At 37.6% G+C, this 14,160-nt stretch overlaps 1 protein-coding gene across 2 annotated transcripts in view; it reads left to right on the top strand.

The window, feature by feature from the left end:
* LOC137198198 (venom phosphodiesterase 1) overlaps window positions 1-14,160 on the top strand; it is a 43,544-nt gene that overhangs the window by 2,768 nt on the left and 26,616 nt on the right. Inside the window, exons 1-9 of one of the 2 annotated variants that reach the window (XM_067611864.1) lie at window positions 347-491; window positions 4,360-4,447; window positions 6,233-6,367; window positions 6,548-6,673; window positions 7,369-7,429; window positions 8,810-8,907; window positions 10,254-10,333; window positions 10,755-10,874; window positions 11,459-11,568. In XM_067611864.1, the coding sequence (XP_067467965.1) occupies window positions 444-491; window positions 4,360-4,447; window positions 6,233-6,367; window positions 6,548-6,673; window positions 7,369-7,429; window positions 8,810-8,907; window positions 10,254-10,333; window positions 10,755-10,874; window positions 11,459-11,568 (866 nt within the window). In that variant the 5' untranslated portion in view covers window positions 347-443. Of the gene's footprint in view, window positions 1-346; window positions 492-4,359; window positions 4,448-6,232; window positions 6,368-6,547; window positions 6,674-7,368; window positions 7,430-8,809; window positions 8,908-10,253; window positions 10,334-10,754; window positions 10,875-11,458; window positions 11,569-14,160 lie in introns of those variants that run through there. The other variant, XM_067611865.1, reaches the window with a different exon arrangement.

Genomic DNA, 14,160 nt, shown 5'->3' with positions numbered 1-14,160 from the left:
TTGCAAAAGTTAATCTTAATACTTGTCAAATAAACCAATAAATATTTCAAAGTTATCAGGTGTTACTGCTATTTACAACAATCATATTGTCTCACATTGGTAGTTTGAATCTCTATATGGTGGGTGCTGTGTGTAGTGTGTTCCAGGTCTAAGTTAATAATTATACACACACCTTGCTACCTTTTCATCTAACTTGTATCAGGTGAGTCACAGTAAAAGGTGTCAAAAGGGTCATCATGTATGGTTTGACAGACTGAAAACACAGAAACGTGAGGTTATCTCACTGTTCTGACAATCAGTTACTTATCTACTACTCACACCTGGTCCAGAGGTCACCACTATATCTCCCTTTTTCCTTAAGAAGAGGAATGTGGTTGCCTCTCTGTCTGTCTGTCATCTGTCTTTCCGTCTGTGTGCTGTGAGAGTGTGTGACCGCCACATTCATGGGAGCCATGGGTTGGGTGAAGGAGTCTCAGAAAAAGAAGATTATTGTGAGTATTGGTATTGGTTCTGAATTGATGGTAAAGAGGAAAGAGAGGATGCACATTACATTTGCTGCAAGTACATACACATTTAGGTATTTCATTGACATTCATGAGTGTTAGGTAATTGTTTTTAATTGACCAGTAAGGCTTAAATATGGATAATAGATATTTCAAAAATGTGTCTTATCGGAGCTGCACACAAAAAGAACCCAAATTCCTGGCAAAGTTTGTGCAATGGACCATTGTTTAGATTGAATCTACACTATCATTTGTATAATTTGAACAGGTTCACCAATGTAAAGAATGCCTTTAAATATGCATACTGTTGTCAATCTTATAGTAATGAAAATGACTTTTAATAAATTACACCACTCAGTATAATATCACTTTATTACTCCCAGAGGAAAAGTAACTTGTCATTTGGCATACGTAGTGGCTAAAATTATTGATGTTTTTGCAGTTGTGAGAATTATCTCTAATAAGTCATCAAGGACATTGTAAGTTCCTTACTAACAATACAGTATAAATATAGATTTGTGCTATTGCAAAGTTTTACGGAAAATCTATTGGGAAACTGTTGATCGATCTGTTTTTGGCTCATCCAGCAAATTAAATATTTGACAAGAACAAACATATCAAAGAACATTGCCCTTAGAGAACCGTGGAGGCGTCTGCGCCCTCGGCTGACATCACTGCCTCTCTTCACTCTAAGCTAGAGTGAAGATACTGGTATCATATAAAACTAGATGATCCAAGGCATCCATTGATACCAACCATGTCATGCTAGCTTGTCAATAAGGGGGCTAAATAATGCTCCAAAGTTAGGCTACATTTTGGTGAGGGAAAAACTGGCAGGGTCATTTTCAAAGGGATCCCTTGACTTCTTGCCTCAAGATATCTGAATGAAAATGTGTTCTATGGTTACCAATGAGTCTCCCCTTTACAGATACTAATCCCATGCAGTTTTTTGCATGCAGTATAAATGTGTTATTTTCACCTGAATATTGCTGCATACTGGGGTCCCTAAACAATCTTGCATTGGTTCTGAGCTGGTACTCTTGTGGATTCAGTTCTATTCATGTGTAATGATGTTAGTCCCCACAGTAGCCATTTCTTTGTAGTGAGACCAATTTTTGAAACTTGACCTCACTTTATAAAATGACCTATTGTGACCTCTATGATAATCACAGCCTCATGAAACTTGACAACCATGAACTGGAGACCTAGAGGATTCAGAGGATGTATGGCGTTCCTAGGTATATTGACAATAAGGGGGTTTCTGAGCAATTTCCAGAACAGAGTTTCTCACCATCCAATTGCCGTAAACTGCGATTCTAAACAGAAATCTCCTAATGTTTTTGATACCAAATGAATGATGAATTTTTCTATGGTGTTCCACACCTCTTGGTGTCTTAATTTGGTATTTTGAATTGATTTTTGACCATTTTTATCAATTCTCGAGTGGTCAAAAATGGCTAAATTTTGCACCAAATCTGTGTAACAAATGGTATCCACCCAAAAATTGCTGCAACAATTTATGAAACTAAATCTAAACTAAACTTTCAAAATTTGGATAGACTGCATCTCAAGTTAATCTTCAGGTTCCCAGCTTCCAGATGACCCAAAATATTGGTGCCCTTCCACCTTTTTTTTAAAAAAAAAACAAACAAAAAAAACCTACATTTTTTCCGTAGTAAGTTGAAACTGACAGAAGTATATGGTATCCATCATTCTTCATTTCACATTGAATATAACTGAAACTTTTGATTTTGATTTACAAGTTAACATATTATTTAATACAATAAAACAAATGAAAATGGCCAAAAATATTGGTACCCTTAACTTAATATTTTGTAGCACAGCCTTTGGAGGCAATAAGTGCAGTCAAGCGCTTTCTGTCACTCTGAATAAGGTTTCTACACTTCTCCACTGGGAGTTAGTGGGCATTCATCTTGAACTTCTCACAGGTTTGATGGGCGCTGTCTCCCAACTGCAAGTTTCAGCTCTTTCCACAGATGTTCAATGAGATTCAGATCAGGACTCATAGCAGGCCACTTCAGAACGGTCCAATGTTTTCTTCTCATCCACTCTTGGGTGCTTTTTGTTGTATGTTTGGAGTCATTATCCTGCTGGAAGACCCATGACCTGCAACTAAGATACAGCTTTCTGACACCGGGCTTTATGTTTCGCTCCAAAATACCATGATAGTCTTCTGATTTCATTGTGCCTTGCACAGATTCAAGGCACCCAGTGCCTGAAGCAGCAAAGCAACCCCAAAACATCACTGGGCCTCCTTCATGTTTTACAATAAGCTTACTTTTCTCCTCTGTAAACATAGGGTTTTACTAAAAAGCTCTAATTTGTTTCATCTGTCCTAAGCACATTCGTTCAGAAGGAATGTGGCTTGTCAACATGCATCTTGGCCAGTCCAGTCCAGTCTGGCTTTTTTATGTCTTCCTCTTAGAAGTGGGGTCATCCTGGGTCTACCATGGAGCCCATTTTCATTCAGACAGCATAGGATGGTGTGACTTGAAACTATTGTACCTTGAACTTGAAGATCAGCTTGGATCTGTATTGAAGTTTTCCTTGGTTCTTCCTCACCCATTCGAGCAATGTTGGCTACAGTTCCATGGGCCTTAAACTTCTTATTAACATTGGCAACAGTGGTCACAGGAACATCAAGCTCTTTGGAGATGGTCTTGTAACCTTTAGGTTGACCATGCTTGGCTGTTACCTTTTTCTAATCTCTTCAGACCACTCTCTAGTTTTCCTTCTGTTTTCCATGTTCACTGTGATTCACACAGTGGCACAAAACAGCAGAGTGAGTAATTTTCTGTTTTGAAACTGGCTGTAGGAGTGATTATAAGATTGAAAACACCTGTGATACTAATTAAAACACAACAGTCCGCTTAAAGTATCATTACAAATCAATTATTTCTTACAACTTTTAAAGGGTACCAATAATTTTGTCCATGCTATTTCAGAATGTCTTTGTAGAATAAGCATGAATTCAGTTATTTTCACAACATTTTTGTTTTGTTCCACTGCAAACCAAACATAAATAGACATTCACCGATAGTAAAATATCTTTTAATTTCAACACTGTTCAGGGTCAATGGTGTATTATTTTAATAAAATGCAAGGGTACCAATAACTTCGGCCATGTCTGTATACCACTTCTATATGGCATACACTGTTAACCTGCTATCTCCCCCTAAAGAAGACCCCCCCACCCCCCCCAAAAAAGACAAAAATTGGTCTATGATGGGTCTCTAAGGCTTAATGCATTAGAAATAAGGATTTGTGATGACAAAATCTCTGACAGTGAACAAATATGGTATCAAATATATATTGTCTGACCGTATATCCTTATATTCCCCAACCATAGTAAGCAGTTTCCATTGCAGAACCATTCTTGCCCTGCACATCTGCAGTCTCTGTACCCCAGAAACTTGTAAAATATTGACTCAGAGCAGTTTTATTTTTACACATAAATACAAAAGTCCTACTGTAACAGCTTTGAAAGAAGTATTATTTATGGGTTGTAAGATTGACATAGAAACAGTAAACTGTAGTGGTGACATGCTGTAATTGAACAGGAATATGAATATCAACAGCAGCTGTGCACTGCAGTTGGACAAATTGGTGTGTTATATGAGTGAAAATGTTGCTGGTGGCAAACCCTGTGCTGTTCTTGTTGTAACTAACTTGGCTGCCATTCAAAAAATCAGAGAACTATGTGTTTGTCTTTTTGGTTATTACACTGGTTTCTCCTTCTAAAGGATAGATTTGGTGGCAGCTTTACATTACACTTGTGTTAGCACACTTTAAAGAAATCTATTTTGATGTCCGTGTGTGTGTTTGTGTTATACAGATAGGCGTCTTGGCTGCATCGATTGTGACACTGATCCTCGGTCTGGGACTCGGTCTTGGATTGGATTTGCAGAGATGTCGAAACGAAGGTGCTGTCACAAACACACTCACATGTATAGCCACTGATCTGCACATGTCTGTGCATGCTCACACACTTATTCATTGAGTGGAAAAGGGAGCTTCCCATGGGTAATTTCCTTGCTAAACCCTTGCTCATATTCCACAAAATTCTGACAATAAACCCAATCACTTTCATTGTCCTGTGAATGGGGTCTTTTTGCCAAAATTGTCAAACTCAAGACATCTTAATTCTGATGACTCGACTAGCGACTCATCAGTTTTATGCGGTGAGTCAGAAATGAGTTTCATGCTGAGGGAATTTGGTCAAAGTTAAAAAGATCATTCCTAAACAAATGCAGCAGGGTTCTCTCTTGACGCCGTGACATAACTGTGAAGGCACTCAATAAATGGCATGTTCTAACTTTGTATAACTTATGTATCACTGGCAGTTTGTACATCATTTTGATGATTAAACCAAGATGCTTGCTGTTACTTCAAAGACTATGGAGATTTCTATCAAGAGATTTCTGCATTTTCTGCCAACTGCGCTGCTGTACTTACCGTTATCCATATAAACATCTATATTAACAGCTGCTCGCTATTTGTCAGTTTATAAAACTGAAACTGAGGTCATTATAATTATGTACGCCTCTGGTCTGCCAAAAATTACTCCTACTTAGCATTCTGGGATTTACACTGACATACAGCTTTTATTACAGCATAGTTAACTGGTCTGTGAGACAAAACACATTTTGCTTTTTAATTCAAAGTTCAGGATATTTTGACAGTACAGCAGTGTTTTTGGTGAGTAGTGATACATGATTTTATTTCCTGTTACAGCAATCTCAGTTATCCACACAGGTTGATGTGAAGGGTGTTTTACATGTGTGATGGCAGTGATAGTCACACTGTGTTAGAAGCTCCGGGCCTGTACGGGCTTCATTACAACCTGTGTCATGTGATACTAACATTTCTTGAAGATGTATTTACCTGTGATACCAATACCGTTTTATGAGTCATCCTGACTTGTTGTAAGTCAAAGATTAATGGAAATGCTTTGTCATCTTAAGTAAGGCTATTTCAGTTCTGTTGCAGACATTTACACTGGTGAGTCACACCTCAATGTCACAAGGAAACCATATGTTGCGTCACATGAGAGTTTCAATGTGACAGATCAGCATGGCTCATGTTGCTGGGAATCGTGTGATGTAAAGCTTTTCATTCCCCACAGTGGTGGAATGACAGAAGATCTCAAGAGGCACAAAATTGCGAGTCATCAAGTCATGATGCTGACTTGTCAGAACTAAACAGAGTTACTGTAAAGCCGATACTAACGTACTATACAGTGCAGTATAAGGGAAACTGTCAATAAAGGTCAGCGATTGCGAGAATAGAGGGGCTCATACTATTCTGAAAATGAAGTGTGAAAAGAACTCATTGAATTGCAAGAATAAAGTAGTCATTTTAAGTACTTTTGAGAACAAAGTTAATATTTCAAGATAAAGTCTGAAATGTTTTGAGAAGCTTACATTTATATTAAAACTATTTTAATACGTCTAAGTCATAACATTACCAGAGTAAAGTCATCATCTCAAGTGAAACGTCATTACATTAAGAATAAAGTCATAACACAGTATTTCAAGATATAATCTGAGCTTCAAATTCAATTAACAATAAACTATAAATATTTTGCAAACATTTTGATGATGTTGGTCATAAAGTTGAAATAATTTCTATCTGCAAATATCTCGTGTGGATTTATAGGGAAGCTGCCCCCAAAAAAATGTTAAATAGGTCTTGTTTTTCTGTTTTAGTCGTTCCTCAAACATCCTGCAGGAATCGCTGCAACGAGCCCTACGACGGGGAGATCCCTGGATGCAGATGTGACGTCAACTGCAAAGCCAGCAAAAGCTGCTGCTTTGACTACTACGACATCTGCACCGTACCTAGTGAGTTATAGTTTTTGACTTAATTTTTGACTTTAATTTCCCCATGATAGCTAGAAAATTTCAGAGGCAAGCGTTGGCTGTTGGCCATTCCACTCAAAGTGGGGATTTACTATAAGATATTTTCACAAATCTTTGATAAAATCCAGAAAAGGAATCCATCTTTATAATACCATCCTTCAGCCCAGCAGTGGGAGTGCACAAAGCTGCGCTGTGGAGAGAAGAGGCTGACGGAGAGCAGATGTCACTGCTCCGATGACTGTCTGTCTGCAGGAGACTGCTGCACTAACTACCAACATGTCTGCCGCGGTAAGAGTGAGAGGAGTCAATAAAGTCAAGTCAAGCAAGTTTTATCTATATGGCACCTAATCACAACAGAAGTTGGAAAGGACATCAAAAAATAATACAGGAGGAGATATTAAATAACATCAGAGAAGATAAGATTACGAGAGATCAAAAGCAAGGTTGCACATAGAACTAGTTGAGCTGGAAAATGTTTTTGACTTTTTATTTTGCTCAAAATTTCTTAAATCTACAGTGACTGAAAATCGACTGACATTTGGTCTTGTCGAGTCTTATTCAGTCGTGTTCGTTGCCGTCTCGTCTCTGTTATACAAACTGTCGACTCCTAAGCTGATAATCTGCAAGTCGGGACTGAGTAAGGCATTTTTTAATCATCAGTATAGATAAAACGTGATTAATTTCTGCTATTTTTCTACTACTTATCGCTCTTGGTATAACAGTTATGACGGGACTTAAAAAATATTCGAACAGATGTGATCCTAGCAGCAACAACCTTTTTAGTGATGTTTCCCAGGGCTGCTGTTGGTCGAAAACCATATTTGATTAGTAGTTTGTTTATACTGGAGAAGGAGAAATTGTCCAAATCCTTTCCAAACCGTCCATACTGCTTGAAATATGAATAAAAAGACATGTTACTTTGTTCTGTTTATTCACAAATCCTGATATATAATGCCCACTGTATTTTCTCCACCCTGCTGTAGGAAAGACAGAGTGGGTGGAGGATAAGTGTGAGGACCTGTCAAACTCCACATGTCCAGCAGGGTAAGAACTTCATTTGAAAGCTCAAAAAACTAGAAATGCAATACATATTATTATATCAATTATAATGTTGTTGTCTGCTGGAAAACCTGTCACCTCTAATACATGTTTTGTTTTTATAAAACTATCCAACAGTTGGTACAGAGCTGACAAGACAGAGGGTCATTCCTAACATTTAGTTACCTAAATGTAGCTGTTGGTTAATACTTCAGAGGACAAACTGGGGAAAATACAAAGTCTTGTTTTTGTCACAAAGTTATAATAGTTTGCAGCAGAAGATAATCTTCAAAGTCCCCCTCCGCTTAACAATGTGATAAGTCATGCATGTGCAGAGTTTGTGCAGAGTTTTAAAGCTGAGTTTAAGAGGTAGACATATGTCCATGCTTTTACGATATCACAACTAGTTTTGAAACAAATGGACTTTTCCATGGGGGGAAGGAGTGCAGTGCATGGTGCAGCATATTCATAGATTCTGGGTTTTTCAGTGAGGGAGAACATGTAGATAATACAAATATGTTATTCGGCAAAGCACAAATAGTGGGTTTTTAACAAATATTTGTTTCATACAAATATTTTAAAACTGATTTGTGTTTGGGAAGAAAAAAAAAGTCAAATACCAGTTTGCAGGTCAATTACATCATTATCTCTATCACACTGTCTCTCCTCTGCTCCGCTGTTACGTCTATCAGCAGGTTTCGATAAGGGGAGTCGCATCCACCTATTGCATGTCACATATTTCCTAATTTGGACATTTCTCCCGCAGTGGGGGTGTTCCCCAGAGATAAAGCTGAGTTACTGATACACGCAAAGTGCTCCCAAGGTACTCTCCATAACCTGTTGTTCCCCTTCTCCTTTCCACAAAGTTAGGTTGTAAAAAATAAGCAATAAATGAAAAGTGCAAAGCAATAATCCCCTTTGAAGTTCTTCCCTAAATGTTTTACGCTGTGCTGTCTGTGTTATGGGTGTATAAATAGGTAGAGGTCTGTCTGTAATGAAGCAATGAGCAAAGTTTATTTCAGTAATTAGCGTCGTTTATGATCTGGGAGACTCCACTTCGAGACCCGGTGTAGGGACCTCCTTGAGTGAGGTAGTTTATTCATGAACACTGATTGTAACACTTTAATTTTCTAAAATTAAAAGCGTAATAAAAATAAAAACAGGATTTTTAAGCCTCTTTCCACTTTTATTCGAATACAAATAATTTTGCTGCCTCAACAAATACAGATACAAATACAAATACTGGACTCTCTGCACATCCCTAGTAGATAATTAATATCTTAAATCATGCCTGGAGGGGGCCTTTAAACTTTTTTTTTTTTTTCTTGTGGTTTGTTTTGTTAATCCAGTACCTGCATGTATCTGTGTCTTCTGTTCCCCTCTTAGCTTTGAGCGGCAGCCTCTGCTCCTCGTCTCTTTGGATGGATTGAGGGCTGAGTACCTGCGGACATGGAGCAAGCTTATCCCTGTTCTGGACAAACTCAGTTAGTGTCTGAAAGGAAGGATGTGTGATGATATCGTTCAAAGGAAGAGCTGGCGAAGTTCTTATTTTGAAGACGTTTATTGGACGATGGCCATCGGGTCCATTCCATTTACAAAGATGGTCTGGGCACCGTACCACTGTCGGTGCACAACTTATATAGGGTTACACATCTGTATCTTATTACATGAATAACATAGGTTCTTCATGGGCACTAATTCAGTTGGGAGCCATCCATCAAGTGATTGACAGATACCTTACAACATATTATGTATCACAACATACCACATCTGGAACCGCTCCAATCTTGACCATGGACCCATTGTTTGTATCTAAAAGACCCCCCAGAAGGGCTATACCATATTGCATAAGGTGACATGCAGACTTTGAAATGTTTATGTCACATGTCCACCACCCAAAATCAGTAAAGTACATAGGGTCAGATAAACGTCATACTAACAGTGTCAACCTCATTTCTCTATTAATGCTGATGATGTACAGATAGCAAAAGAGATATCTTATAGAAAATTCAACACGCTAGTTGCTCTTATACTCATAGAATAATGTTTGTTGGAATAACAGCTGGTTTTAAAGCGATCATATCTTCTTTCCCAAAATACCCTGCTGAATCAGATTAAAGTAATTAGGCAGCCCTTAAGAACACTTATTTTTTGATCTACATCACTGGGTGAATGTTTGTGTATAATTAACTCTTTTTTGTAAGAAGCAGTTTTAATGAAAACCTTTAGGGTAATGACAAACCAATCAGTCTTCAACACTAACAAGCCTGTTAGTGTTATAATATTCAAGCCCTCTATAATTATCTACAATATATTTTGCAATACTATCAATAATTTCCATGGAACGTTTCTTCCAGGCAGCTGTTGGTTTAAGGTTATTACAGTGTTATTACAAGTTGAGGGATTAAATTAGCCTGGCAGGTAATCCATCACAGTGAATATATGATATATGATATTTCACCACTGATGAATCATTTTGACCAACCAAAGCCTCTTGGATGAGAGAGCAAAACGCCAGCTGTCAAACAGCAACCTTTGTAATGCCTTTGTAATAACTGGATGGCTTTGAACTGCCATTGTTTATTGGTCAGGAATCTCTCAAATCCTGTTAGTGTGATTTCCCACTGGATTTTCCCAATACCGAAATAATGATTACAAATGGTTCATCACCTACATAACAAATATGTTTGCAAATTCATGTGTGTGTGTTTAGACAATGACGCACATGCCCTCATCTATCCAGATGGCTTTTCCCAGCAAAACACCACCACTCTCTCTTACATTCTTACATAGAGGCTAATAGCTGTTGTCTTCCTCTTTTCGTTAACAGAGAGGTGCGGAACCTCGGCTGAGTACATGCAGGCAGCATTTCCTAGCAAGACTTTCCCCAATCACTACACCATTGTTACGGTAAAGATACAAAGCCATTACACAAAGCTGCACACTGAGCCATGCACACGTGGCAGGATGAAATGTAATACTTAGAGCACCTCGATCAGGGCAAAACCTCCCTTTGTCCAGTACTTTGTTTTATGTCTGTATCTAATTAAACCTCAGAGAGTTGTAGACTTTACTCTTGTTTTTTCTTTGATGCATTGTAAAGATGTGACAAGACCTGTCCAGAAATTCATTCACAGTCAGTCGAGGGAACAACAACCATAAAATTATTTACCCCGACAGGCTTGCTGGATATTCCAACTGTGACTCATTCAAAAGGGTCATTGTGACTTTACTTTACTACAAACAAATCAGTGATGACTCATGTCGAACATAATTGTCTCCCATATTCCTCTCCTCTCCTCTCCTCTCCTCTCCACTTCTCTCCTCTCAGGGTCTATACCCAGAGTCTAATGGTTTGATTGACAACACTATGTACGACCCAGTATTTGACGCCACCTTCAGTCTGTCCAATTCAGAGAAAGACAATCCTGCCTGGTACCTTGGACAGCCTGTAAGTCTCAGCAGGTTTGATTCATTCGTTAAAGGATACGTCTGGTGATTTTCTATATTTGCTTTGCTAGCTTGTTGTGCTACATCTCACAACCTCTTTATTTTGTACTGAAGAAATTTACACTGTAGTAGATCTACAGCACAGAGAAATGAGATATATCAGGCTTTGGATACACACACAATACTTATGAATTGATCAGTTCATTGTTGGTTCATATTTCAGTGATACTAAATATGCCACGCTGAAATTGCACAATGCATTTCATTGTCTGTAGCACTGATAGAAAGTATGACGTTTTGGTTTTGAATATTTTACATGATGCAAGCTTCAATCATTCAGTGAAACAAGCAGATACAGAGCAGCTGATGCATCTGAAATATACTGAATTTCTGTGCACAGCTTGTGACTTGCTTGTGAATCACAGCTTGATCAGATACCAAACATGTCAGACTCAATTCGAGAGAAATGTCAGAGGACATAGAGAATAATTTCATTTGACTGTTGACTGTTGTTGAATATTTCATTTGTATGCATCCGTGCTTACCCATATTTTAGTGAAGATGATCCCTTGTTTTTGTCTGTAGATTTGGCATACAGCAAAGTACCAGGGGCTGAAATCAGGGACTTTCTTCTGGCCAGGATCAGATGTCAAAATTAACAACAGCTTCCCCGACATCTACCAGCCTTATAATGGGTAAGGAGGGGGTGGGAGCGTATCACATTCTTGTGGTTCTGGTTCCCATAATTGTCATGGACTGAACAGGCAGAAAAATATTGCATACATTTCATGTGTTCAAGGTTAAAAATTCATTGGAAATACTAAATCTGTTTTAGTTTTATGGCTACAACTTTTTGAACTCAGCATAACATTTTCAGTCAGTTTCCATGTGGTATGGAAGATTTAAAATGCCTACATTAAAACAAATCAATGTGTATATGTATTTCTTTTTATGTATGGTTTTACTGGCATAATGAAAACGAACAAACAAACCTTTTTTGTTTCCCAACGAAAATCCAGAAAACCAAATTCAAAAGACCGTGCAATTTTGGTTTAGAAATCAAGTATTTTTGTCAGTTTTGTACGATAGCGGAAGCGGCTACATTAGCCTACCCATGATCCTCAGCGACCGTTGCTATGGTGAAGACGCCAACGACAGCCTTAACATATAGTCAGTATAACATTATGTAGTACTGCAGATTATTGGTTATGATCGGGATCAAAGTACTTTACTGTACATTGAACTGTAAACAAAATAATGTGTGCTATGGACAAAGAAACGAAGTGTATGAAATATATGAAGGTGACAAGAGAATTGATCAAAATTAGGAAAGTGAAAGTGTAGGGCTTAAATGAGGGATGTGAAATGTAAAGTTCAGTTTTATAACCCTGTTTTCATCCCGTTTACACACACGCATGGCTGTCACTGGCGTCTTCACCATAGCAACGGTCGCTGAGGATCATGGGTAGGCTAATGTAGTCGCTTCCGCTATTGTACATACTGACAAAAATACTTGATTTCTAAACCAAAGTCACACAGTCTTTTGAATTTGGTTTTCTGGATTTTCGTTGGGAAACAAAAAAGGAATAGATCACGTTTTTCGTTTTTGGTTTAAAATGAAAAAAGGAAAAACCCATGTGACTTCAGTTTTTGGTTTTCAAAAACCAAAAACGGGCCGGGTTTGATTGGTTTTTCGTTATTTGATTCTGACACCAAAAAAGTTTTTTTTTTGTTTTTTGTTTTGAAACAAAAAGATTTACCGTTTTTTGGTTTTTGAATTACAAATGAATTATGAATTATCCGATGATACCTGGACCTGAAAGGATAATTATTTAACTTTCTGTCTTCAATAATTGAATTTGTTTTTCATTATGACATGAATATTCTATGTCACATTAAAGTCAAATAAATTTCGGTGTTGTCCAGTAGAGGGCAAGATAACCAATAGAAAATGTAATCAGTAAACTGTAAAACTGTAATTAGTTTTCATGAGGACGTGAAAAGGAAGTTTTTTCTTTTTTGAGATGGAAACGCACTATCCATACAAAAATGAAAAACAATCAACTGTCCGATGGGAGGAGCTTATCACCGCTGACCCCTGCAGATGGCAGCCATGACAGAAAATGTCCTTTTAACATGTTTTTTATTCGATTATGGCACAGTAAATGCATAAAAAAGGGGATACATATAGCGATGTGTAATTTATTCCACTTTTTTTTTTGTTTGATTTGTTTACATTGAGGCATTTTAAATCTTCCATAATGTTGACGTCAATTATTCTTACTAAAAAAAAAGAATATAGAAATCATACATACACTTTTACTTATGTGGGATAACTTAGCTGTTGAGTCAGATCCCTACAGATGCCCTTGTTCATTCTTGGAAGCTGACCAGTAAAACCACAGTCTGCTGTGGTTCTTGTAGGCATGTCAGGATAACACATCATCGCCTGTGCAAATGCATAACACAAGGGAAACTGCTAGATCAAGAAAGTTAAACTTTCCAGAATTATCACATTGTGAAATATCTATTTTTAATAAAAACATCTTCACGTTGATATTTCAGCTCTTTCTAAGACTCATTAGACTTCAGACAGCTTAAAAATATCAAGATAATTGTGAGCCTCATGCAGTAAGGGCAGCGTCAAGGTCAAATAACCCTCACATATTTATGCCGATGTATGTCTCTGAGCAACAAGACACACACACACACACACTGTAGTTTTGCTATTCTGTAAACAAGCACTTGCTGCAGTATCACTACACATTTATCTCTATGTTGCGGAAAAGTTGACATTAGAGATGTCTGCTGAGGTCAGTCATGTTTCCTCTTTACCATCACTGTGGTTGACAAATCAACCATATCTGTTTGCACTGTTATTGAATACAAACTGTTCCAACTGCAAAAGTCAATAAAATCTCTAGGTAATAAAACAGAACATTGTTTTTGGTCGACTTGTTGGCAAACGCCTGAGTTTTGTTGTAACCTCAGTATATCACAGCCTGTCATCAGTGCCTTTGTGTAAAAAGGAATGTAAAACATAGTGCAAATGTCATCTGCAGAGCAATTTATCACTATCCCAGAATATAACCACAGTATGAACATTACATAATATTATCTTTTAATTCTTAAATCATCACAATCATTACGAGAACAGGATTATTATGACACCCAAAGCCTTAAGGCAGATGTTGCAATAGTTTATCAATCAATAACCTCAGTATCCACAGCTACAATGAAAGAAAAACAGATAAGAAGCTATCTGTTTTAAACAATTGAACCTATTC

The sequence above is a fragment of the Thunnus thynnus genome, chromosome 15 (genome assembly GCF_963924715.1).
Source record: "Thunnus thynnus chromosome 15, fThuThy2.1, whole genome shotgun sequence".
NCBI classification, from domain to species: domain Eukaryota; kingdom Metazoa; phylum Chordata; class Actinopteri; order Scombriformes; family Scombridae; genus Thunnus; species Thunnus thynnus.
This window is presented reverse-complemented; position numbering and strand designations above follow the sequence as displayed.